Source organism: Myotis nattereri, assembly GCF_964212035.1.
Source record: "Myotis nattereri genome assembly, chromosome: 5".
Taxonomy (NCBI): Eukaryota; Metazoa; Chordata; class Mammalia; order Chiroptera; family Vespertilionidae; genus Myotis; species Myotis nattereri.
Window position 1 is genome coordinate 30,332,790 of NC_138080.1, and position 25,160 is coordinate 30,357,949.

General features: G+C 57.5%; 1 protein-coding gene across 9 annotated transcripts in view; it reads right to left on the minus strand.

Moving 5' to 3' along the window:
* The window catches only part of NFIC (nuclear factor I C), a gene marked incomplete at its 5' end in the record, with an annotated part of 94,732 nt that overhangs the window by 16,457 nt on the left and 53,115 nt on the right, over positions 1 to 25,160 (minus strand). For all 9 annotated transcript variants that reach the window (XM_081092569.1, XM_081092564.1, XM_081092568.1 and 6 more), the window contains 4 exons: positions 1,772 to 1,896; positions 2,491 to 2,614; positions 3,355 to 3,429; positions 6,873 to 6,944. In XM_081092569.1, the coding sequence (XP_080948695.1) occupies positions 1,772 to 1,896; positions 2,491 to 2,614; positions 3,355 to 3,429; positions 6,873 to 6,944 (396 nt within the window). The remainder of the gene's footprint in view (positions 1 to 1,771; positions 1,897 to 2,490; positions 2,615 to 3,354; positions 3,430 to 6,872; positions 6,945 to 25,160) is intronic.

Here is a 25,160-nt window from a genome sequence, read left to right on the forward strand (position 1 = left end):
GGACCTCAAAAGTCAACCAGGTGTGTTAAGAGGCTGATTCGAAGAGGTGGGAATTTTAAGACATGAGCAACAATAAACTCTCCTGCTTCCTGGACACTTACGTGCTATAGCTTCTCTACCCACATCCTTCTACTTCCTCCTTCCAACTTTCTGAAAGAAGAGTTATGCATCACTCCTGCTTTGAGGATGAGCAAACCGAGGATCAGGTAAGTTACGTTACCTGCCCCAGGTAACACAGCCCACAAAGCAAGTCAGGGCAGCGCTGGGATTTGAACCTAGCTCTCTCTGGTGCCTGAACCTGCCCTCTTTATTGTAATGCTGCTTTTTGAGAATCCTACAGGTATGGAAAGATCTTTATGAGAAAGCAGGCTCTAGAGCAGTGGTTCTCCACCTTCCTAACGCCGTGTTCCTCATGTTGTGGTGACCCCCAATTTCATTGTTACAAATTGAACATAATTAAAGCATAGTGATTAATCACAAAAACAATATGTAATTATATGTGTTTTCCGATGGTCTTAGGCGACCCCCAAAGGGGTCGCGACCCACAGGTTGAGAACCGCTGCTCTATAGGGATAGGGAGGAGGGAAAGGGGGGGGTAGGGGAGAAAACACATCCTGAGGTTTACTGGGTGCTTATTAAGTGCCAGGTCTGTCCTAGGGATATCAGCTGTATCAATTCACTTAGTCCCCACAATAACCTGTGAGGTGGGTACTGCAGGTATTAACACCCCAATTTTACAGATGAGGAAACTGAGGCTCAGAGAGGCGGGGTCACCAGGAAGCTCTAAGAACTGGTAGATTCAAGAGTCCATTTCATAACCTTTAGGCTATCCCACGGGGTGAATTCTTGATAAGGGATAAGAGACTGGGTAGAGCGATGCTTCTAAAATTGGCGGGGGGGCGGGGGGGGGACGGACGGGACACGGGACAGACCCTGCTGAGAACCTGAGAAACAACAGGGATGCCTGTCCCAGAGCAAAGGCAGCCTGTGGGCCACTTTGTACACCGTTTCCTGAGAGTCACAGATGCTGGCCCACTGGAGAGAACCTTAAGGTGAAAGGGATTCTTTAGAGGAGAATCTTGGTGGAGACAAGGCCCCCCCAAAAGGGAACTCTTTGGAGAAAGCACTTGGGGAGACGTTATGTAAACAAAGAATCCCCAGGAGCCAGCGCTCAATAGAAAAGAGACTATGGAACTGCTGACCCTATAAAATAGGAACCGCGTGAGAGAGAGCCTGGAGCGGTCCCTGTGAAGACAGAAGAGCAACAGAACGAAGCCCCCCTGAAAAAGAGCGCTAAGAGAAGAGAGACCTGGAATCACCCGGGGAAGATCCCCACGGAGGTGGGAGTCTCTTAAATACAGGGCTCATCGAGGACCCCAGTGAGAAGGGATCCTACATCTCAGGACCCCCCGGAGGAGGTCTACGGCAGACGCCTAGAGGAAACACCCTGTTGATCAGAATCGTTACAGCCAATCCTATAGATCAGCAACCCCACAAAGACTGGTCCCTGAAGGGCAGCGAGCAGGACAGTCGGGCGTGGGTGAGGCTCCCTCTACCCCCGCCGGCCTGAGCGGAACCAAAAAGCTCCGGGAACTTGAGCCCGGACTTGACTTCCAGCTGCGCGCAGCCGCGTGACTACAATTCCCGGGAGGCCTCACGGATCCAGGCCCGCTTCCCGCTCCCTGGCAAGCAAGTAGTGCCTGCCGGAATACGTAGTCCCCGCCGCGTAACCCCGACCGGAAGGCCGTCTCCACACCGCCGCCAGCCCCACCTCCTTCCATGTCCTCCGTCCAGTTTCGGCTGCTACTCGTGGGAGAGCTGGGCGAGGTGTAGTAATCGCCGCCGGGGCTGGTGTCTACGTCTTCCTCCATCGAGCCCGATTTGTGCCGCTTGCTCCTAAGGGGCAGGGGAAGAAGAGCGCAGGCCGGTTACCACGGAGACGCGGTCGGAGGCGACGGGCTTTGTAACTTCCGGTCCGCAGGGGGGCGGGGTGAGGAGGGTGCTCTCGCGAGATCTCAAAGAAACCCCAGACTTGCAGCCAGTTATGGTAACACCTGTGTCAACCTGCCTATTGCTTAGATGAGACACTTGGGGCCACACTGCAGGAAGCTAGCAGAGGGTGACTAAAGCCCTGAGGCCTGGCTGGTGACTTGGCCTGCTGTCGTCCTCTGAACAACCGGTAGGACTGTGATCCCATTTTACAGAGGAGGAGACCGAGGCCAAATAGATGCGACCAGTCATGGTCACACAGCACATGTCGGCAGGAAGCGGTGTCTTCATTGCCATGAGTCTCAAGGTCTGGGCTTGTAGGGCTCAAGCCCAGAGAGGGGTGTCAGGGGAAGGAGGCACTTGGGTTTTGAAGGATGAGCAGGCATTTCCCAAGGAGACCATGAGCGCAGGCATTCCAAGGAGAGGAATGAATCAGCTGGGGCCAGCTCACGGTGGGCGAGGGGTCATGAAATGCCCAGAGATGGGGACCCAGGCACATACCCACTGGAGGAAGTGCTGGGTAGCGTTCTTCTCATGCCGGTGCTGGCTGGATTCAGGTCATATGCCAGGTGCCCCTGAAGCTCACCCAATGAGAAGTTAGGTCCCGTTCCGGTCACCACAGGTGCTGCAGAGAGTGACAGGGAGGGGAGTGAGGGAGGGAGCAATGTCCAGGACTGCAATTTGCCCTGGAGGGGTGGGGAGAGCCCCTTCCCAAACTGGCCAGGTTCTTAATTTGGCCAGGACTGGCTTTATTCAATAGATTAAAAAACAAACAAACAAACAAAACACCCAAGGCCATCAAGAGAAGCCAAGGCTGTGCTGTGAGGCAGAGGCATAGCCAGGGCTGGAGACCAAGCTTTCCAGCACTCCCAGAGGCTGATCTGGATGGGAAGATGGTGGTCAGGGTTAAGCAAAACTCCCTGGGGTGGAATTCAAATGGGGGTATCTGAGAGAGTGGGGTGAGTGCCCAGTAAGTTCATAGGGAACGCAAGGGGGCAGGGATCAAAATGTGGGGGGGGGGACTCCAGGAAAGAGAGATGCCGGGAAGAAGGTTCTTCAGCCCCTCCCCCCAGCATATGGATTCTGTTTCCTGGGGAGGAGCATGTCACCCTGACCTTGGGCTCTGGGAAGGGCCTGGATACTGCCCTTCCTAGGAACCTTGGCTTGTGACTAGGTAGCTGGAGAGGACAAGGGAGAGAAGAGGGGGTGATGGGGTCCTTCCTCTTCCCTGAGTCCCTACCCTCTCCCTGAGATGCTTTCCCTCTTGGAGCCTCCATCCTGAAGTCCCTTCTACTCTCCATCGCCCCTCCCTCTGTAAGCCCCTCCCCTGTCCGGGTCCCAGCCCAGGCAGGTGGGTATACTCACTCCGGGACACTTGGATGAGCTCGGTGACACTGAACACACCAGAGGTGACAAAGCTCTCCTGGAAGTCGGTTGTGTCTGGAAAAGGGAGGGAATGGGTGTCAGTGTGTCTGTTTCCCTCCTCAGCACCCCAGCGCTGCCCAGACTCGGGGCTGGACCCAGCCTGGGTGGTCACCCCCTCTCCTCCTGCAGCCCTGCAGTGGTGGGGCTACCAACTAAGCCACTCCAGCCAGGTGGAGAGTCCCTCTGCCCTTACACAGCTGGAGGGGACATGCTTTTCTTAATATCTGCATCCAGTTTCCCCTTCTCCGGGTGGGCCCCATAACCAGCCTCCTCTTCATGCGGGGCTCCCCAAGCTGCAGCAGGCTGCAAGCAGAGGTCGGACCCCGGTTCAAAGCTTGGCTCAGTCACCCCCTCGGTGGTGATCTTGAGCAAATCCCTTCCCCTCTATGCTCCCTAACCTTGAAAATGGGGACCATATACCCCGTTGTCTGGGTGGTTGAGAGCTACGAACCAAACTACCCCGGAGGGGCAGGCTTGCTTTCTTTATCAGTCATCACCCAGGCAATGCTGTCCTGCAGTCTCTCTCTCCCTCCAGACCGGGGGCTTCACAAAGGAGGGATTTCTCTGCCCAGGCCCCGCCCTGTCCCTAGCCAGAGCCTGGCAAAAAGGCTCCGACCACAGGCTGAACAGAGGGTCCACGGGCACAAGTGAAAATCCTGCGTCCCCAGAACCACGCCCACCTAATGTCAGAGGAAGAGAGCGCTGCTCTCTGGGCTGGGCTGGTTTGCACACAGATGTTCACAGCAGCACGACGCGTGCCCGCCCGAACTGGGAGCAACTCAGTGCCCACTGACGGCTGGATGGCTGGATAAACAACCGTGGCCCATCCAGACAACAGGGTATTTTTCAGCCATAAAAAGGGTGAAGCACTGACACTCGCTACCATGTGGATGAGCCTTAAAACCTGACGCTCAGTGCGAGAAGCCAGACACAAACGGCCACGTAAGGGGTGACAGGATTTGTGTAAAATGTCCAGAACAGGCAAATCCACAGAGACAGGGCGAGTTTGTGGTTGCCAGGGACTGGGGTGGGGTGGGGAGTGACTCTTAAGGGGGAATGAAGTGTCTTTTGAGGTGATGGAATGTTCTGGAACTAGAGAGTGGTGATGGTGGCACAACATTGTGAATGTCCTTAATGCCACGGAATTTACATTGTAATCGGGTTACAATGATAAAGTTTATCTTAGGTGTAGTTTATCACAATAGAAAAAATGTTAATATCACTAAGTCCAGCGTGAGGTGTGTCAGGCAGGGGTAGGGCGGGCAGGGTGAGGAAGCTCCTGGGAAGGGGAACTGTCTGACTCACAGGCTCAGAGAAAGCCGCACGGAGAGGGCAGCATTTTACCGAGACCCTGGGGTACCTGCCGGTGGGAAGCGGGGATACGCGCGTTCAAACGTGGGACGTGCCAAGAACAGCAGCAGTGGCACAGGGTGACTGCCCTGCACGTGTTGGCCACTCCGGTTGGGACGATCATAGATGTGATGTTTCACCACCTCCCTGGGGGCCACCAAGTTCCTGGTGGCAAGAATGGCCCGTGCAAAGGCCCTGGGGTTGGAACGCACTTGGCAAGGTGGAGGCCAACAGGGCTGGAGTGAAAGGAGCTTTCGAATCCTTTCCATTCATCAGGGCTCTGCTCCCAGCCCTGCTTCTGGGAGAGTGATCAGAAAGGGTGTGGGGTGGGCAGGCAGGAATCTCTAGGCCGTGTGTGTGTGTGTGTGTGTGTGTGTGTGTGTGTGCGCGCGCTGGGCGCAGTTCTTCCGGCCCCCACGGGGCAGCACCAGCTGCAGGGAGCTCACCACGGTGCTGTTCTGTGGTCCAACATCCTGGGCAGCCCAGGAGCCCCAGCCTTCCTGATGACAAGCTCTGTGCGCACCATTCATTGAGCACCTGTCATCTTCCCAGGCTCACGCTGGGAAGCACAGGGTCACCACATCCCAGGAAGGACAGGGCGGTGGACCCCCAGTGTCCAGGGCAAGTGGCCATGGCTGTTTCCTGCCCACCCAACCGGCCAGCTGGTGTCGGCAGGCCCCCTGCCCTCCCCGCGCCGGGGCTTCCTGTTTGTCCAGCACTCGCCCGGCTCCATCTCCAGGGGACTCCCTGGAGGGTGGAAAGGAAGTGATTTCCTCCGCCAGACGCTGGAGCTCCTCAGGGGACCAGGCCAAAGTGTGCAGCTGCCCAGCCTCCTTGAACGTCTGAGTCAGAAGGAGGTTCCGGGGTCTCGGGAGGCCAAGGAAGACTCTGGTCACAGATGGCCCGTGAGGAGCGGCCTGGGGGCCTGGGAACCTCCTTGAAGCAGCCAGCCTCTGCGGGCATGGCTGGGCCGGTACCTCCAACAGGATGCCCTCACATACTGGCCGGCCTCCCTCCCTCCCTCCCTCCCTCCCTCCCTCCAGTTTCTTTTTTTCTCTCTGCTTCATACTGGCCTTCCTCCTTTCTTTCTCTCTACAAATATTTATTGAGTCACTTACTGTGTACCAGGTATTATTCTAGGCACTGAGGACACAACAGTAACCAAGCTAGACAAAAACCTCTGCCCGGTGCTGTCCCGTTAGGGGAGGAGGCAGACACATAAGCAACCACTAACTTTCTCGGAGGGAATAAAACAGAGGGTGGTGATCAGAGTGGCCGAGGCTGCTGGAGCGGAGGGCCCTTTGAGGGGTGCATTTGAGCGGAGGCCTGGAAGATCTGGAGAAAGCGGGAGAGCGGATAGCTGTCCAGGCAGAGCTCACAGCACATGCCAAGGCCCTGAGTGGGGATCATGCCTTGCATGTTGGGAGAACGAGGAGGAGCCCCATGTAGCTGGAACAGAGCAAGTGAGTAGAGTGAGCGAGCAGGAGAGAGGACGGAGGGGAGAGCAGGGAGGGGACAGAGGTAGGTGGGGTGGGGGTCTTGTGGGAAGGCCTTGGGCTCACCCTCCACCCAAAGTGGGAGCTCTGGAGGGCTTTGGGCAGAGAAGGGTGGGACCTAACTCAGGTGCTCACAGGCGCCCTCTGGCCACTTTGGAGAGAACAGACTGTGGGATTCCGGATCGGGGTGGGTGGGGGTGGGGGTGGGGGAGGGGTGGGGGGGCAGGGCAGAAGCAGCTTCCAAATCCCTTCCATTCTTCAGGGCTCTGCTCCCAGCCCTGCTTCAGGCAAATTCTCCCACTTTCCACCTCCCAACACAGAACTGACCTTCCTATTTACTGTTAAATATCCCCTGGGAATGCAGGGTGCCCTAGGGCCTCTCTCCTGGGCTGAGTGAGTGCCTTCACCTCTCTGAGCCTCGGTTTCCTTACTTGCAACATGGAGCCACCCAGCAGCTGCCCCATTGCGTCGCTGTGAGGAATGAACCGTTCGCGTGCGTCAGGCGCACACGCGGAGCCACCAGCGCACGCGAGGGGGGTGCTCGGAAACCGATCCCCACATTCAATAGGAGGACGGGCCACGCCCACCACCCCTCGCCTGCCCCAGACTCACCCAGCGTGATGGGCTTGCTGTCCTCCTGGTCAGAGCCCATCCCGGCCCGGGGACTGCCGCTCTGCTCCGCGTCTGCCAAGAGAGGAAGGAGTTGGTGATGGAGGCGGGCCCTGAACGTTCGAGGCCCCGGGGTCTTGGCTTGGCCCCTCCCTTGGCTGCTGCCCCAGAGGGTCAGGGTGTCTGGCCGGGCACCTGCAGGCATCAGCAAAGGTGCCAGGGCTCTCGGTGTAGCCAGGTGCTGGAATGTGGCCTCACACACAGGGCGAGAAGCCATGTGCAGGGGCCGACTGGGGGGGGGGGGGGTTTCCAGCTCTTCTCCTGAGCCTCAGTCTCCTCGTTTGTGAAACAGGGGGGCTCGTTTAATCCTGCCTCGGTCCTAGGAGCTTACAGATGGGGAAACTGAGGCCAGAAAGATGAGTTCTTGAACCCTGGGGCCCACTCCTCTCAGCCTCTGCCCTTCAAGTCCTAAGGGCTCAGCCCTTGGTCTCGGGGTGCTACTCAGGGTCTCCAGAGAGGGGGCCACGGGGCACCCCTCTGCAGCTGCAGTGCCCCCACGCGCTGCCTGGCTTGCGGGCTACCTCCCGCCCCAGCACTCGCCCATCCATCTTATCTAAAAATAATCAGGCTCCTTGGCAGACGGGTGCCGCGGGCAGACGCTGAGCTCAGCGTTATCGGCTCCAGTGGCCTGGATGAAGGGCGATCACGCCAGCTCCCTCTGCCGCCCCACACCCACCCAGGACCCAGGCTGAGGGGGGCCCAGGGCCCAGCCCAGCTGCACAGAACCTAGGACCCACCCATCTGTCTTTCAGGTCAAACAGAAAGGTGCTGGGAATCACAATCCAATGCCAGGGAGACTCAGCCCCCCACACCCGCTGCCCCGCCACACCCAGAGCTGTGTGACCGTAGGCCAGTCACCTACTCCTCTGAGCTGCAGTCTTCTCCTCCTTCTGTGGGTCTGAGCATGGCCCAGCCTGACTGGGTTGCCAGGAGGCGACAAGGGGATAATACATAGGAAGCGCTTGGGCAAACATGGTAATGTCCTCATTATTATCATCATCGCTAGAGGCCCGATGCACGGAAATTCGGGCAAGGGTGGGCCTTCCTTCCCCCGGCTGCCGGCACCGGCTTTCCTCTGGCACCCAGGGCCTGGGCTGGCTTCCCTCGGGCCGCCCGCAGGCACCCGGGACCCGGCTGGCTTCCCTCCGGCCCCAGCTTCGTCAGGAAGGACGTCTGGAAGGACGTCTGGTCTAATTAGAATATTACCCTTTTATTATTATAGATTATGTTTAAAATCCCTAAGAAGATGACTGCAGATATTGCTGTTCCCATTTTATATGCTCCCTCAAATCCTTAAGATAGCCACAAAGCTGGCATTGTTACTGTACCCATTTTATAGGCAAGGAAAACAGGGTTAAAATGATGAAAAGGTCCCCGCCCCACAGCCCTTGTGCCCTGTGATGAGGGCCACAGTTGAGCCTGGAACAATGCGGGGGTCGGGGGCGTTGTTAAAAATCCTTGTAACGCTGGACTCCCCCCAAAACTCAATTAATAGCTTACTGTTGACCAGAAACCCTACTGATAACATAAAGAGTCTAACACACACTTTGTCTGTTACATGTACGGCAGACTGTACCGTTACGATAAAGTAAGCTAGAGAAAAGGTTGTTCCAAAAGCATAAGGAACGGAAAACACGTTTACAGTATTTACTGAAAAAAAATTGCACGTAGAAGTGGATCCATGCTCTTCAAGCCCATGTTGTTCAAGGGTCAACTGTGTTTCTTCGTTCGCCTGGGCAGGCGGCCAGACATCCAACACTGCGCGTGCGTGCGCCATCTGGCTTCTGGGATCAGACGCGAGTTCCCATCCGTCTGGGAGCCTCAGAGGAGGTGTGGTCGTGGCGAGGTCACTTCCCCTCTTGGGGCCTCTGTTCCCTGGGTGTTGTCATGGAGATAATAATAACTCGGATACTTCCTGAAACAGTCACGCGCTCCTGCTGTCTGCCTGGCACTGTGCTAGCGGCTTTGCACACGCCGTGTGCCGTACACCTACTGGCTGCCAAGATGGAGGGTGCCTGTGCGAGGCCCCGTGCCTCCGTTTCCCATCCTGGAGTGGATGGATGGGGGCAGCTCCTTCTGGACTTGGCTTTGCAGCCCCAGCCGTGGCCGACTGGGCTGGGCATGGCTGGGCAGCAGCCGAGGGGAGTGTGCCCGGCTCGGCCCTGAGCCCTGTGGCCACTTCCAGGTTGGGCAGCCAGCAGCCCCTCGGAGCTGGCCAGTCCCGCTTGGATGGCCCCACGGCTGGGCACGGTGGCCACTCCATTGGGAAGTGCCCAGCCCGGGCACTCATCCGCCAGGCTCTGGGCCTCGGGCACGGGACCCTCTTCCAGAACTGGTGCCCACAGGGACTCAGCAGGCAGCAGTGCCTGGCTGACACTCCGGAACGGGCATGTTTCCTGAGCACCGCCTGTGTGCTTGTGGCTTTGGAACCAGGCAGACCAGGCTGTGGGCCTCAGAAGCAATGCCGCATCTCTCTCTGAGCCTTACTCTCTTCATCTGTGAAATGGGCACAACCCCAGCACCTCCCCTGAAGGCTGTTCATCGGGGGAAAGGTGATAATGCTACAATGAAGTGCCCGAAACAAAGGCTGATGTGCAGTAAGTGCTGCGTCAAACAGAGGAGGAGCCTCATTACTATGATTACCAGCTTTGCTGTTTGTGCCTTGGTGGCTCTGTATCCACTACCAGCGACTGCACTAGGCTACGGCTGGCTCTAGCTGGAGCCTTGTCTCACTGTTCATTCACTCTGGGCCCGCAGGCCAGCCACACCCCCTCTTTGAGCCTTGGTTTCCTCATCTGTAAAATGGGCAAGATAACAAACCCCACCTCCCCGGGTTTGTTGAGTCACCCAGTTAGCTAATACAAAGTGTAAAAACAGTTGCCATCCAATTGCCAATCAATACATGGTAAGTTTGGGGACAGACTATAAACGATACTGTGTTTTTAATTTTTGTTTCTAATTGTTCACTGCTAGCATTTAGAGGTGCAATTGGATTTTTTGTGTGCATCCTGTATTTTGCAGCCTTGCTGAACTGAACTTACTTCTTAGTTCTAAAAGCTTTATTTATTTATTTTTAATTCCTTGGGATTTTCTATGTAGACCATGATGTCCTTTGCAAATAAAATAGAAACAGTTTTGTTTCTTCCTTCCCAAGCTGTAGGCCTCTGATTTCCTTTTCGTGCCTTATTGCACTGGCTAGGATCCCCAGAGCCATGTTAAAGAGCAGCGGGCAGCACGCCCTCACCACTAAGCCTGGCGTTAGCTGTGGGTTTCTGCAGGTCCCTTTGTTGGGTTGAAGATCTCTTCCTTCTCTATCGTCCTGGGAAATATTTTTTTTTAAATAAGCATAATTTCTTAATATGATGATGTACTTATTTGCTATCTCATTAAAGTATTTTTACATTTAACTTTCAGACTGCAGTTAAGAACATAGCACAAAATTTCACCATTTCTCAGTGTACAGCTCATTACCTACATCCACAATGTTGTATAACCGTCCCCGCCATCCGTCTCCAGAACTTCCTCATTTTCCCAAGCTGATGCTCTATCTCCATTAAACACTAACCGCGCCCCCACCCCCCCAGCCCCTGGCTCTCCCCATCTATGTTTATGACTTCGACTCCCCTAGAGACCACGTCTGAGTGGAATCACACAGGGTCTGTCCTTTCGTGCCTGGTTTATGTCACTGAGCGTAGTGCTCTCAGGTCCATTCATGTTGTAGCCTGTGTCAGAATCTCCTTCCCTTTTATGATGCCATCTTCTTTCTAATCATCTCTGAAACCTCAAAACAGTGCTCCCCCACCTGCTGACCGCTTGCCTGTCATCTGGGTCAGCTTCGAGAGCTGTCTAGTAGGAGAGCCACTAGCCACATGCGACTTTGCATTTAAATGAAATGAATTGAAATGAAATTTTCAGGACACCAGTTGCACTGGTCGCCTCTCCATACTCCACAGCCACACATACGTGGCTGGTGGCGACCAACTGGGACCGTGCTGAACACGGCCAGCGTCACTGCCGGCTCTGCTGGGCGGAGCTGCCCTGGATGTTCCCTGGACAATCGGGGGGGGGGGGGGAGGCACAGCGAGCTCCTCCTCCTCCATGTACTTAGACACCCAGCCCTGAAATGCATCTTCCTCCCATCTCCACAGATGCACCCGCAGCAGATAACGCCAGAGGCTGGCTCCTGTCCCAGCCCCAGCCTCCAAGCGGGCAGCTTCCAGTGCCAAGTTCTCACCGTGCTCAGAGCTTCCTGGTGCCCCATCCAATTCCATCAGCCCCATTGACGAAGTGGGTAAACTGAGACCCAGCTCAGCGAGTCGGGTTCCCAAAGGTGGTATCAGAAGCTGTCTGCCTAGCCTAGAGGTTCTTAACTGGGGCAATTCTGGCCCCCAGGGCTGTGCTTGTCACAATGGGGTGCTCCTGGCATCGAGTGAGCGGCGGCCAGGGTTGCTGCTCAGCACCCCACAGTGTCCGGGACAGCCCTTGCCCAGAGTGACCGGCCCGTATCTCAGCGGGCCAAGGAGGGGCCCCTTGTCTAGATCTGTCCATCCTCAGTGGGGTGGTATAAGAGGATTAGAGAATGTTGCTCTTTTAATGTATAGAATATAAATATATGTATAGATATAGACACACTACATAAATAGGTATAATCATATCTATTTAATAGATATTAAAATTTCCTGGGGTGAAGTGATTCGGGAAAAAGAATGTCTGAAAGGCTCTGTAGGGGGAGGTGCTAATGGAAAAAAGGGTCAAACCCATTTGTACAGGGTTGTAAACGAGGAAAAGAAGGTGGGACAGAAAGCGTGTGTGACCAGCCAGGCCTAAACACGCCCTCTCCGGCCCTTTGCTGTGTGCTCCGGGCAAGGCCTTCATGCCTCGCGCCTCTTTCCTCATCCGTGAATGGGAGCTAAACGGCACTGCCGCTTACCTCTCTCCTTTGACCCTCAGTGTGTCCTGGGCACCACATGCTCGGAGGACACAGCAGTGACCCGCATGGACAAAGGCCCGGCCCTGGTGGCGCTGACGTCCTAACGGGGGAGCAACAGGCCATGAACAAGTCACCACAGACCCCAGGAGGACGGTTTCAGGCTCTGCCAAGTGCAAGGGAGGCCACACACCCTGGGATTCGGGAGGGGGGCGGGGGCAGCCCTGGCACATGAGGGGCTGAGCCCAGCTCCTGGGAAAGTTGACAAGGTCACTCCTTTTCAGACGGTACATCCAACAGTCACACTTCGCCGTCATCCCCTAGACCAGCGGTTCTCAACCTGGGGGTCGCGACCCCTTTGGGGGTCGAATGACCCTTTCACAGTGGTCGCCTAAATACATCCTGCATATCAGGTATTTACATTATAAATACTGATTCATAACAGTATCAAAATTACAGTTATGAAATAGCAACGAAAATAATTTTATGGTTGGGGGTCACCACAACATGAGGACTGTATGAAAGGGTCACGGCCTTAGGAAGGTTGAGAACCACTGCTCTAGACTGCGGGGCTCTAAGGTCGCTTCCATGGGCTCATTTAAACTTCAAAACGCCCCCAGAAGAGACGTGATGATTGCGCCCATGTTCCAGACGGGAGACGGCAACCCCGGATACACCGACTCCCTGCAGCCGCCCCTGCCTGAGGCTGACGCCCCGCTCACCCTCACAGCAAGGAAAACGGACGCGGCAGCCTGGTTCTGGTTGCTCCTCCCGGAAAACATAACAATGAACATCTTATCGAACCTTAGCGTTGCTCGTTCGTGACCTTCCTCCTGACCTTGTCGACCCGCCCCGCACCGTTTTCTGCAGTCCGCTCATCCGATCGGGCGCACCATGTACTCGGATAGCGTGAGGACAACGTGGCGGCCAGGCTGGAAGCGCCCAGGCAGGGCGGCGGAGGCTGGTGAGCCCAAGCTGTGTTGTCGGCAGTGGCAGCGGAGCTGGGGAACGCCTGTGGGGTCCCCGAGATGTGAATACACATCCCCTGAGCGCGGGGCTCCCTGGTCGAAAGGCATCGCTGCGGAGTTCTCGGGGGCAGTGTGGGCCTCCCAGAGCCTGTCAGACGCACTGGGGTCGTGAGGACGAGGCGGCAGGTCACAGGCTCATTGGAACATGGGGCATCTTCTGGCAGCGACAGCTGTGCCCCAAACCCTGGGTTCGAGTCCCAGCTCTGGCACCGCCGGGCCTGGGAACTTGGACTACTCGGGTCTCTCTGCCCTGGGCCTCGGTTTCCCCATCTGTAAAGTGGGCGTTCTCTGTTCCCTGACCTTATGGGTTTGACTCAGACCGTGTGAGGATTTTAGAGCTCAAGGAGGAGAGGGGCCAACCACAGACCAGGGGATAGACCTGTTTGGGGGAGAGCATTTCGCCAAACTCACAAGTTAAGCGATTTTGTCCCTCCTCTGCTCACAGCCCTCCAGGGCTCCCACCTCCCTCGGAGGAGGAGTCCGAGTCCTCCCCGGGGCCCCCAAGGCCCTGCGTGGTCTGCCCTCAGCCCCTCCCGCCCCCCCCTCCCCCTTGTTCACTCGGCTCCAGTCACACAGCCCCCCCCCTCCACACTCCGCACGGGGTCCTGCCCGAGGACCTTCGCACGGGCTGTTCCCTCCGCGCGGGACACTGTTCCCTCAGTATCCGCCTGGCTCCGCTCTCCCCTCATTCTGGAACCTTCCTCAAAGATGTCCTTAGAAAGACACGCAGGCTCTCGCAGCAGGCACGGAGCACAGCCACGCGCACGCGCCGTGTGAGCGAGAGCCCGCCCTCGGCAGCAGCTGTATTTCCAGTGACATCCCGCTTGGCCGGGGCCCAGCCCGTGGGGGTGCTCATGTGCAGCTGGAATGTCGCCGCCCCCTGCAGCCTTCTGCTCGAGCAAACACATGCTCAGGGCGACAATAGAAACGTAACCTGGATCCCGCTGCCGGACTGTACTGGCTGTTCTTTCCTGTCCGTGGCCACGAGCCCAACCCGGTCTGTCCCAGCCCGTGACGGAGGCGCCGCCATGGCCTCTGCTGCCGCCCTCCTGCCCCGGCGCCCCCGCCCCCCGCGCACCTGACGCCCGCCCGCCCGCTCTCATCCCCGTGGCTGAAACTCCCAGGTCGTAGCTGGGAGATCAAGGTGCCACCGGCATTCATGTCACAGATGTTTACTGACCAGCTACTGCTTGCCAGGCATCGGGGAAATGGCAGAGAGCCAAGGGAGGAGAGACAGACAGGAAGAGAACAAACAGGAGGAGGCTGAGATAATTTCAGACGTTTCTACGTTCCAGAGGCAATGAAACTGGGTGAGGGGACGGAGGGAGGCTCTGGGGGTGGATTTCAAAATAGAAGTCAGGCAGAACCTCTCTGAGGAGGGGACGTTCGTGCGGAGGGCTGAGGAATGGACAGAAGCCAGCCGTGGGCAGAGCTGGGGCAGATGGTGTCGCCAGTGCAAAGGTCCTGGGGCAGGAATAAACATGGGATGTTTGAAGAACATGGTGAGCAAAGGGGATCAAAGAGGAGAGGAGCTGGGCCATCAGGGCCACGTGGGCTGCAGTGAGAAGCTTGGGTGTTATTCTCAAGCACGATGAGGAGTGACAGGACGTGACTTGTGTTACATTTTTAAATGCCTGGCTATGAGGATGTGGAGAAAGTGGAACCCTCATGTACTATTGATGGGCATATAAAATGGTGCGACCACTGTGGGAAACAGCGTGGCGGTTGCTCAAAAACTTAAACTTTGAGCCCTAGCCGGGTAGCTCAGTTGGTTAGAGCCTCATCCCGATATGTCAAGGTTATGGGTTCGATCCCCAGTCAGGGCATATACAAGAATCTACCAATGATGCATGCATAAGTGGAACAACAAATCGGTCTCTCTCTCTCAAAACCAAAAAAATACATAAAATAAAATAAAACACAAGTTAGACATAGAATTTCACTATGACCCAACTATTCCATTCCTATGTACAAACCCCAAAGAATTGAAACCAGGGACTCAAACAGGTATTTGCACACCTACATTCATAGCAGCATTTTTCACAACAGCCAGAAGTTGGAAGCAACCCGTGTCCATCGACAGATGAGTGGATAAACACAATGAGGTCCATCCAGACAGTGGAATATTATTCAGCCTTGAAAAGGAAGGACATTCTGACACCTGCTACAAGGTGGATGAGCCTGGAGGACACTGGGCTCAGTGACATCAGCCAGACACAGGACAGATACTGTGTGATTCCACTCCCAGGAGGGCCCTAGGGGAGTCACATTCATAGACCCATAGGGAAGCAGACGGTGGGAGCCAGGGGCTGGGAGGGGGGGGGAGGGGTAGTGTTTAATGGGGACAGAATTTCAGTTCAGGAAAACGAGCAAGTTCTGAGGATGTATGGTGGGGACAGTTGCACAACAAGGTGAATGTACTCAATGTCACTGAACTATACACTTAAAAGTGGTTAAGCTGGTGAATTTTATTATATATATTTTACCAAAATACACACACACACACACACACACACACACACACAGAGTCTCTGGCTGTTGAGTGAATTCTGGATTCTTGGGTGAATTCTGGGAGGGCACGGAGGAGGTGTGGGCAGCGTCCCAGCCGGCATAACAAGCTGTCCCCGGGTTTAATCTCTGGGATGTAGAAAGTACAGGACTTGCTGAAACGATAATTACACGTATCTGAAACCTGGCAGGATACAGGGGAGCCTAGCGTTCCCACTAGGGCCCAGCGGCTTGTCTGCTGGGCCAGCACCGGCTGCCATGGAGAGCTCACCTGGTTTATTTTCCAACCTTCGCCGCCTTCCAAGTGTAGCTGGCTTTGCTGGGCTGCCACGTCGGCCTCCCAGCGCCAGCCAGCTGGAGAGAGAGCCAAAGCCAGGCCCTGGAATTCCCAGCTCCCCGTGTCACCAGCCATTTTTAAACATTCGCCGGGGAAGGTTCACCGTGCTTTGTCCTGGAAGGCCTCTGGGCACGTGACCTGGCCTTCCTCCTCCCGCCAGGCTCCTCCGGCACCTTCCCTGCCCCTCTCCGGCTCAGGCAAACTCTAGCCACCGTTCCCAGCCCATTTTAACATCTTTTCCGGAACACCCTCCCTCGGCCCCTTTTCCAAACCTTTGTCCTCCCCTGTATCCTGCCATCACACTGGACTGAGTTTGGGTCTATAACTGCATTGAAAGTCCAATCCCTTCCGCGGGGCCCACACGGCCCTGTATGACCTGCTCCTCACCAGCTCCCTCTCCCCTGCTTGCTCCCTCTCCCCTGCTTGCTCCCTCTGCGGCTCCTCACTCTTCCTCCGGCACACCGGCCACGGCCCTGCCCCAGGGCCTTTGCACATGCCGTTCCGCTCCCTGGCATGCCTTTCCTGCAGACGCTTGTCCGGCTCTCTCCCTCACTTATTCAGGCGTCTGCTCAAACGTGGTTTGTGTGTCCACAGGGCCGGACTCTGGCTCTGAGCTCCATGTTGGAGACCTTCGGTAACTGACCTCGTGTCCCTCCCCAGAAAGGTGAGCGCAGGTTCCGCACACGCCCAGCTGTCACCAAGCGCTGGTGTCCCTGAGCCCCCACCCCCATCCGACCCGAGTGTCTGTGCAGACCCAGGCCCAAGGGGAAGCCCTGGTTCTTTCATTCATCACGTGCACTGAGCGCCCGCGTGTGGCAGGCCCTGTGCGAGGCTCCGGGCACAGCCAGCACAGACAGACACAAGTCCTGCCCCGAGGCTCACAGGCCGGGGTCTCCCCGACCCGGGGGCCAGGGCGGCCGCGCATGCAGGCCCTGGGCGGTGAGGCCGGAAGCCCAGAACCGAAATGCCCGGGAGGCAAGGCGCTTCCTGGAGACGCGCATCCTGCCGGCAGCAGCGAGGCCCGGCAGCCGTGCAGCCTCGCAGGACCTCCCGGCTCGGGGCACCGCCGCCCCACCGACCGGACGCCCGCCTGCTCCCCGTCCTTCCGGACCCGCCGGCTCCGAGTCTGGACCACACTTTCCATCTCCCTCTCCCGCCTCCGGCCCTGGGCCCGAGCCAACCTGCCTGGGAGTCACTTTCAAAGAAAAGTTTCTTTTTCTTCCCACCGCCCGGCGGCTCCCCGCCTGCTCGTGGCCTGGCCGTCACCACGGCCCCGGACACCTCGGGCCAGGGGTCAGGCCGGGGCCGCGCACACCCCCGGGGCCGGGCTGCCCACCGGGCGGGGCTGCCCTCACGGCCGGGCTTGGCCAGCGTGTGTCGGGTGTCCGGCCCCGCGGACACAGGGCCCACGGCGAGGCTGCAGGCCCCGGCTCGCCCGCCCCGCTCTTGGCAGCCGCGCCTCTGACATCACCCTGCGGCGGCCATTTTCCCTCCCGGCGGCTCCATGGGCTCTGGGCCGGCGGCCATTTTGTGCGGCGGCGGCGCGGGCACGGCCAGGGGGGCCCGGGCGGGGCGAGGGGGCTCCCGGCGGCCCACGGCCCGCCCCCCCGCCGCCTCCCCGGGGGGGGACACGCGCGTGTGTGCCCGCCGGCCGTGCCCGCCGCGGCCCGGAGCCCGTCGCTGCCACCCGGCGCGAACCAGACCCTCGGGGTGGCACCGAGGATGCGGAAAACAAGGTTAAAAATACCCACGCGGCCCCCCTCCGTGCCCAATGTGTCAGCACCGGGAGGGGCCGCCCAAAATAACTCCTGTTTACATTGGGAGCGGATTCTTGGCGCAGCCGCGGCCTCCCCGCCGCCCGGCGGGCCCGGCTCAGCGCCAGGAGCGGCGGCCGGGCCTGGGGCCGCGTGTGCCACGGGCTCCGCTCACATGTGCGGCCACAGGGGGGGGACGGGCGGGGAGGGGGGGGACCGGAAGCCGCGGTGGCCGCAGTGGCCACGGCGGCGGAAGCGGAACCTCCGGCCTCTGCCCAGCTCCGGCTCCCCCTCCTGAGGTTCCGGGGGCAGGTCACTGGCCAGCGGCCCCAGGAGGCCGCAGCCGGTCACGGTCACGGCCACGGGGGGTGGGGTGGGGGGTGGGGTGGGGGGCGGGTGCGGGCAGGGCTCCGGGCAGCGGGGCGGCGTGGTTCGGGCAAAACCTGCCTCTGGGCCTGGCATCGCAGGGGGGGCCGTAGGGAGGTCCCAGCCCCGCTTCGCTTGAGGGGCAGGGGGAGCGGTGCACGGCGGCCCGCTCCGTGCCTCGGTTTCTCTCTGCAGAAAGCACACACCTGAGGTAGCTGGACGCTTGACGGGGGGAGACGCAGGGTCCGGGAAGATGTGGGGTTGGAGCCCCGCTGCTGGGGTCCCAGTGCCCATGGGGTTAACCGGCCGCCTCGCACGGGGAGGCTGGCACTAGAGGGCCCGGCGCCCCCCAGCCCGCTCCGGGAGCAGGGCACAGTCAGCGCTCGGTAACGAATGCCTGCGCATGGCGGGCAGCAGCGGCGGGAAGACCAGTGTGGTCATCAGCAGAAGCGGGCACACAGTGGGCACCCAGCACATGCTCCCTGGGAGGGTAACCTGGGTCATTCTGATACGGCCTGGCATACCGTGTGTGCAAAATGAATGCGTGTGGGACAAAGGAACCTGAGGAAGGATGGACAAATCGGGATATTCAGAGGGAAAGACCAGGTTAAGGGAGATGTGGACTCCAAGCAATGGTGACATAAGGGGTTTCTGACAACAGGCCCAGGCACTGCCCATCTCCGTCCCCGTGGTCCTTTGAGAATCAGCAGAAACCCTCTTTTGAGAAGCCGAGCCAACTGCTCCAGGCCCTGGATATCAAAGAGAAGGAGTTGTGGCGGGAGGAGCCCGAGGAAGGGATGGGAACCTGGCCTGGAGGAGGAGGAAGACTTCCTGAAGGAGGGGACATTCGAGTTGGGGCACTGATGTATAAGTAGGAGTTTGCCAGGCACAGAATGGGCTTGTGGGGAGAGCAGTGTATGAAAATAACAGTAACAATCACTTTCATTTCTTGAGCACTTATATGCCAGACCTACACACAATCCCGAGACCTACATACAGAGCCACCGCGGGGCAGATGAAGCCATGTGGAAGTTAAGCAATTGGTCTGAGTGCGTACAGAGACAGCTGCCTCGCTAACGTGTCTGGGTCTGACAGACTGAGAGGTGCACAAAGGTCTGAGGTGGGGCCAGCTCCAGCCCTTCTACTGGGCAGGTGAGGCCAGGCCTGCTTCCCCCGAGCCAGACGGGGGCTGCAGTCCGTTCCTGTGCCGAAGGGCTTGGATACAGAAGGAGCCCCATTAACCTGGAAGCCCCCAGGAATCTGCTTTCTCCTCTTCTGCCAATGCCAAAGGAAAACTGGGGGGTTCCCTCCCTCAAATGTCTCCCCAGCACCCCAGGAGGATGGTCTGCAGGCTGGCCAGATAAACCCTTGCAGCTTCTTCCTGGATGTCCAGAGATTCCTACCGACCCAGCCATGTGCCCATTTCATGGATTTGGAAACTGAGGCACAATGAACATCTTGGAGCCAGGCCATCTGTTCTTGTTTCTTGGGTGTAAGAACCATGTGGCAAGACTGCTCGTGCCTTTCTTTGTCCCGGATTGGCTGTGTGACTCCAGGCCAGTCTCTGGCTCTCTCTGGGTCTTAGTTTGCCCAGCTGTCCCATGGGACTGAGACTGCAAAACGTCAGCCTGGACACCTTTCTGAGCAGGAATTTGGTTCGGTGCCATAGGGGTTCTGTGGGTGTGGCCCCCATTTTACAGGAACAAAACGGGCTCAGAGAGGGGAAGTCAGTCACCCAGTGAGTATTGTGTGCTCCCATGCCAGGGAGCTACCTCCCCGCCAGCCTCCTGCCTTATTGCTGCTAATCACTGAATTGGCACCTACTGTTTGCTGGATGAACAATGACAGACTATCACTCCTACTCCACAGAGGGGGACACAGAGGCACAGGGTGGGGCAGCAGCTGGCCCAAGTCCACCTGGCAAGACTGGGAATAAAAATGGGAAAACAGTGCCTGTGCAGGTGAGACACCCAGCTCAGGGCTGGGCAGCTGGCAGTTGCCCATCCGGCCTGCCCAGAGTCCCGCAGGCGGCCTGGGCACCACATCCCGACTTGCCCGCTAACAGCGTTCTGATTCCAGGAGTGTCCCTGGGTGTGTCTGGGGTGCCATGTCCTTGCTTTGCTCCTTCCTTTCTTGCATATTCCCAGGCAGGTGCTGCTACAGACGGAGGCGGGGGCCAGAGGCAGGAGGGCAGTGCCAGCCTCAGAAGGAGTTGCATGAATCGAGTGACTAACTTGCACGTTCCCACTAGGGCCAGGCTGACAATCGCAACGGATTCTCAGACCTCTGAAATCTGCCTCTGCCCGGCAGGCCCCCGTCATCACTGGCCTGAATCAGGGCAGGGCCTCAGCCTGTCTCTGAACTGCCATCCTCGCCCCCTAGAGTCCACCCTTTCTGCTGTGGCTAGAGGGCGCCTGTGAGCCCCTGAGTTAGGTCAGTCCCTCGTCTGCCCAAGGCCTTCCAGGCGCCCACTTCCCCCCAGGTAAGAGCCCCAGTCCTCCCTGGCCCCTTCACCTCTCTACCCTCACATAACTTCCTCTGTCCCCCTTGCTCACTCTGCTCCAGCCACAGGGGCTTCCTCGCTGTTCCTCCGATATGTCAAGATGGATTCTGCCCCAGGGCCTTTGCATGGGCTGTGCCCTCTGCCTGGAATGTCCTTCCCCTAGTTCTTCACACAACTGCTTCCTCCTCACCCCTCAACTCTCAGCTCAAATGTCAAATCCGCAGACAGACCTCCCCCAAATAGGCCCCCGCTCTGTCCCCTTGCCTTCCTTTATATTTCTCTGTAGCCCTTAGGAACTGGTATTAGTTCCTTATTCTTTATTTCTTACTCTCTGTCCGTTTCCCACAACAGACTGTGCGCCCCAGGAGGGCTGGGTTTTTGTCTGTGGAGTTCACGGCGGTGTCCCCAGGACCTAGAAAAGTGCTTGGCACAGTAAGTGCTTAATAAATATTTATTGACAACAAAGTAGTGCAATTGGCTGGGCACTGAGCATGTGTGCGCAATGCTGTCCTAACCCCTCCGCGTGGTTGCACTCGTGTCTCCTTCAGCAGCCCCAGGAGGAAGGAGTATTTACAGATGGGGAAACTGAGGCCCAGAGAGGGATGCCACTTGCCTGAGGTCACCTGGTGAGCACTTGGCAGGGGCAAGACCCCCCACTCTGCCCCACTGCCTTTCTCCACTGGCATCTCCCATCGCCCAGATGGGGAAACATACTCAGGGAGAGGAGGGATTAACTGAGCATCAGAGCAAGAGTGGGCCAAGCCAGGACTTTGTGCCCGACTCCACCGACGCACTGCCCGTGGGCAAAAATACTGTGACAATAAACAACATCAATGACAATAATAATAATGATGACAATGATGGCATCCATGAGCACAGAACTGGCCAGCGTTTATGCAGGGCCCTAAAAGGGCAACTCGGGGGACTCGGGTCCCTTTAAGAGCCTCCCCTTCCCCAGCTGGGCCCTGGCCCGCCTCCCTTTATGTAAGCAGGCCAGCTGCCCTTGCATAACCTGATTACATAAGAAAGCAGGGAACAGGCTTGTCCATCCGGCAGCAACCTGTCCCAGCAACCTGTCCCGGACTGTCTGTGGGGCTGGCCTAATGCGCAGGAGAGCCGTGGCCACCCAGAGTGGCCACCAGGTGCAGCTCGGCCCGGGGGATGCCCTGACCCCCAGACACAGCACCCTCTGGGCGGGAGAAGGTGAAAGGCTTCTAGTGTGTGCAAGTGGACAGGGCTAGTCCCATTGCTCTGACGGTGAAACTGAGGCCCAGAGAAGGCAAGTAAGCAGCATGGAGCTGCACAGCCCAGAGTGGAGGGTGGAGGTGGCAGAGTTGGGGTGAAATCGGCCGTGTAGCCTCAGCCCGAGCCTTACTCTCTCTAAAACAGGGCTGCCAACGGGACCTTTCTCAGCAAGGCCTGCGTGCAACAGGCCCTCAGTAGTGGAACCTTAACCTGGGTGTGGGCCCTTTAATTCTGCCAGCTGGCTTCATCCTTACCGGTTGAACTCATTCTACACCTGAGGAAACTGAGGCACGGGGGAAGGCGAAGTGAACGCCCTGCCCACGGGGCAGGCGAATGCTGCTCACAAGATGCCCAGGCAGCAGGTGCTGTATCATTGCACAGTGGGTACGGGGAGAATGCCGACTGGGTACCAAGTCCTGGCCCAGATACTATTCTATCTGCCCCCAAAACCCTGAGGGTGGGCACAAGGAGCCCAGACGCAGATGAGGAAACCCAGGCACAGAGGGGAGAAGGGATGCCCGAGATCAAGCCCAAGCCCTGCCATGCGCGCGCCGTCTTCTCCCCTAGCAGGCTTCCCCTGCCTGGGGTCCACCCCTCTGACTGCGGAGGCTGAGGGTACCTGGGTAGGGTGCCCTCCCTCCCCACCATGCACATTAATGCTTCCCTCTTTGGGAGGTGTGGGGCTGGGGAGTGGAGGCGGTCCCTCTCCTCCCCCTTCTCTCTGGATGCTGGCCCTTTAAGGCAGCAGGCTGCCAGGGCTTGTCCTGGGGTGACCCCAAGGGGCGGGTGTGGTCAGGAACAAGGGGCCCATTCAGCTGCTGCTGCTGCCTCCGGGCAGCCCACAGGCTGGTCTGGGGTGGGAGGCAGGGAGGAGACCGACAAAGGCAGGGAGAGACAGAGACTCAGAGATAAACAAAGAGACAGAGAGACCCAGAGACAGAGAGACAGAGAGACAGACGGGAACAGCTGCCCAGGCTGCACCTCTGCCTCTCTGGTTCCCCCAGGTTGAGGGTCTGAGGCTCGCCCACCCCCTAGTTAGGCTCCAGCCCCCAAAGGTGTTCCTTGTCCAGCTGAGGTCTAGGCCCAAACGGGGACTCCGGGGACATCAGGGGAGGCACCCCAAGCAGCCCCTTCCTGGGGGAATATTGTGGGCCGTCAGAGATGCCGGACCTGGGTTCGAATATTGACTGCCTTTTAGCTGTGCAATCTTGGGCCAGTGGCTTTGCCTCTCTGGGCCTCAATTTCCCCATCTGTTAATGATGATCCCCACCGCGGTGGAATTAAGGTGAAATAAAACGGTGCACATATTCCTGACATTTACTGAGGATTTAACTAGGTAAGCCCTCAATATGCCTGTAAGCGCCCCCAGCACCCAAAACACACAGGCAGACAACCCCTGCCTCCTGCCAGATGTCACCATCTATTAGAGTTACTGCCTTCAACTGAGGACCTACTAAGCGCACACGGCCCCACAACAAACTCTGGAAACACAGCCAGGGTCCACGTCCCACATCCAGTGAACAACAGACATTTACCAGGGATTAAATAAAGTCTCCACTCTTGTTCCAGGTTCTCACAGCCACATAGCCCCACCATCTGCTCCCAAACACCGCGAACCACACGGGTGCTCCCATCCAACTGGCTGCCCCACGACCGCCTCAGCCAGAGACACTAAAACCCACCTCCTTCCCCCTCTGAAGGCATCTTTTCTGGAATATTCTGCTCAGTCACCAATGTCTGAGGACAGGCTTATTCAACTCTGACCTGAACTTTCTGGATCCCCGACTCTGAGAATTCTAGAACTTGCTCCCCTGGATGTTCTAGAAACCAGCTCAAGACAATCCCAGAGTCCGACCTTGGGCGCACAAAAACTCAGCGTAAGGAATTCTGCAACCAGCCGTCAATGGTCCAGAACACACCGGAGGGTTTCGTGGATATTAGTAAGACCAGTACTGGATGAGACCACTGGTGGCAGATCTGGGAGCTTTAGAATCTGTCCCCATAGTCCCGAGAACCCTGCTTGGGAGATGTGAGAGCTGTTCCCGGCTGCTGTGAAGATTCCCCGTGAAGAATGCTAGAACCCACCCCAGGAGGGTCTAGAACCCAACTCACAAAACTCTGGAGCTTGGCCGTGGGTAAGCAAAAATTCTGGACTTTGCTTCTGGACACCCAGAAATCCAACTGAGGAAATTCTGGACCCTGCTCCTGGATGGCCAAGAATACACTTGAGGAATTCTAGATCAAGGAACCAGCTTGCGGGATTCTGGCACCATTTCTTGGGTGGCAAAATAACCTAACTTCGAAGAATTCCAAGGCTCCCCCCAGCCCCCTCCCCCATAGCACAGTGGTTCTCACTGGGGTGATGCTGCTCCCCAAGGACCCGGGGTGACGTCTGGAGATATTTTTGGTGGTTAGTGTCGGAGGATGCTCCTGACATCAAGCTAGGAATGCTGCTTACCCCCCACCCCCACAGTGCCCAAGACAGCCCCCCACGGGGTCCGCAGTGCTGACGAAGGAAAGCCCCAGGTGAGACCTTCTAGAACCCCCTCCTTGCATTCTCATAACGTGGGAGCTCTGAGATCTGCCTGGGAATACTCTAGAATTCAGATGTTCTAGAGCTGAGCTGCCCAACACGCCATACGTCAGACTGAATGCCTGAAATGTGCCAGCTGGAATGGAAATGTGAGCGTGGAACACATGTCGAATTTCACAGGCTCGGGACAAAAAAAGAATGTAAAACATCTCAGTAACTGCTTCACATCGATTATGTGTCAAAACGACATGATTTTGGATGTCCTGGGTTAAATAGAAGAAATTGTGAAAATTAATTTCCCCTGTAGGTTGACACCTGTAAGTATTAGATACCAAGAAAATGTTTAATTATGTGGTCCATAATTTATGTATTTCTACTGGGCTGTGCTGTTCTGAAACTCATCTAGAATCACCCGGAGGGTGAAGACCCCAGCTCTGGAAGTTCCAGAATCTGCCCCCTGGAGGATCCAGAAGCCGTCTCAGCTCTGGCATCCTATGGTCTCCCAAGTCCCAGTCCTGAACCCCCTTCCTGACTTGCAAGTCATTTACTCTGAGATATGAGGGTCCCCCCGTTCCCTGCCCTGGCACCTCACAAGTTGGCCTGGAACTGAAGATGGGTCCGAATGGACCAGAAGATGGGCCCTTACTGGGTAACCTGAGCAGTGCCCCCCCCTCTCTGGGCCTCAGTTTCCCCATGTGGACAAGACATCCATGTGTCCCCAAGTGCCCCCTCCTTTATCCTTCACCAACTCGGACCATCTGTGACTTCCCGCCCACACCCAGCTGAGGGAGAGGGGCTGGCCTGACAGCTGGCTGGGGAGGGGCGGCTGGGAGATGTCCCTAGTTGCCCTCACCACCCCTAGCTCCCTGGGCACAGGGCCAGGGTACCAACTGCAGCGCTGTCATGCCAGGAAGGCCGCCACAGGTGCAATGTGATGCCTTCCGCTTCTGCTGGCTCCTCCGGGGGCTGGGCCCTGCCTGTGTGGACAAGGCACCGTCATGCGCTGCCTCGGCAGCCTTGCCCTGGCGTG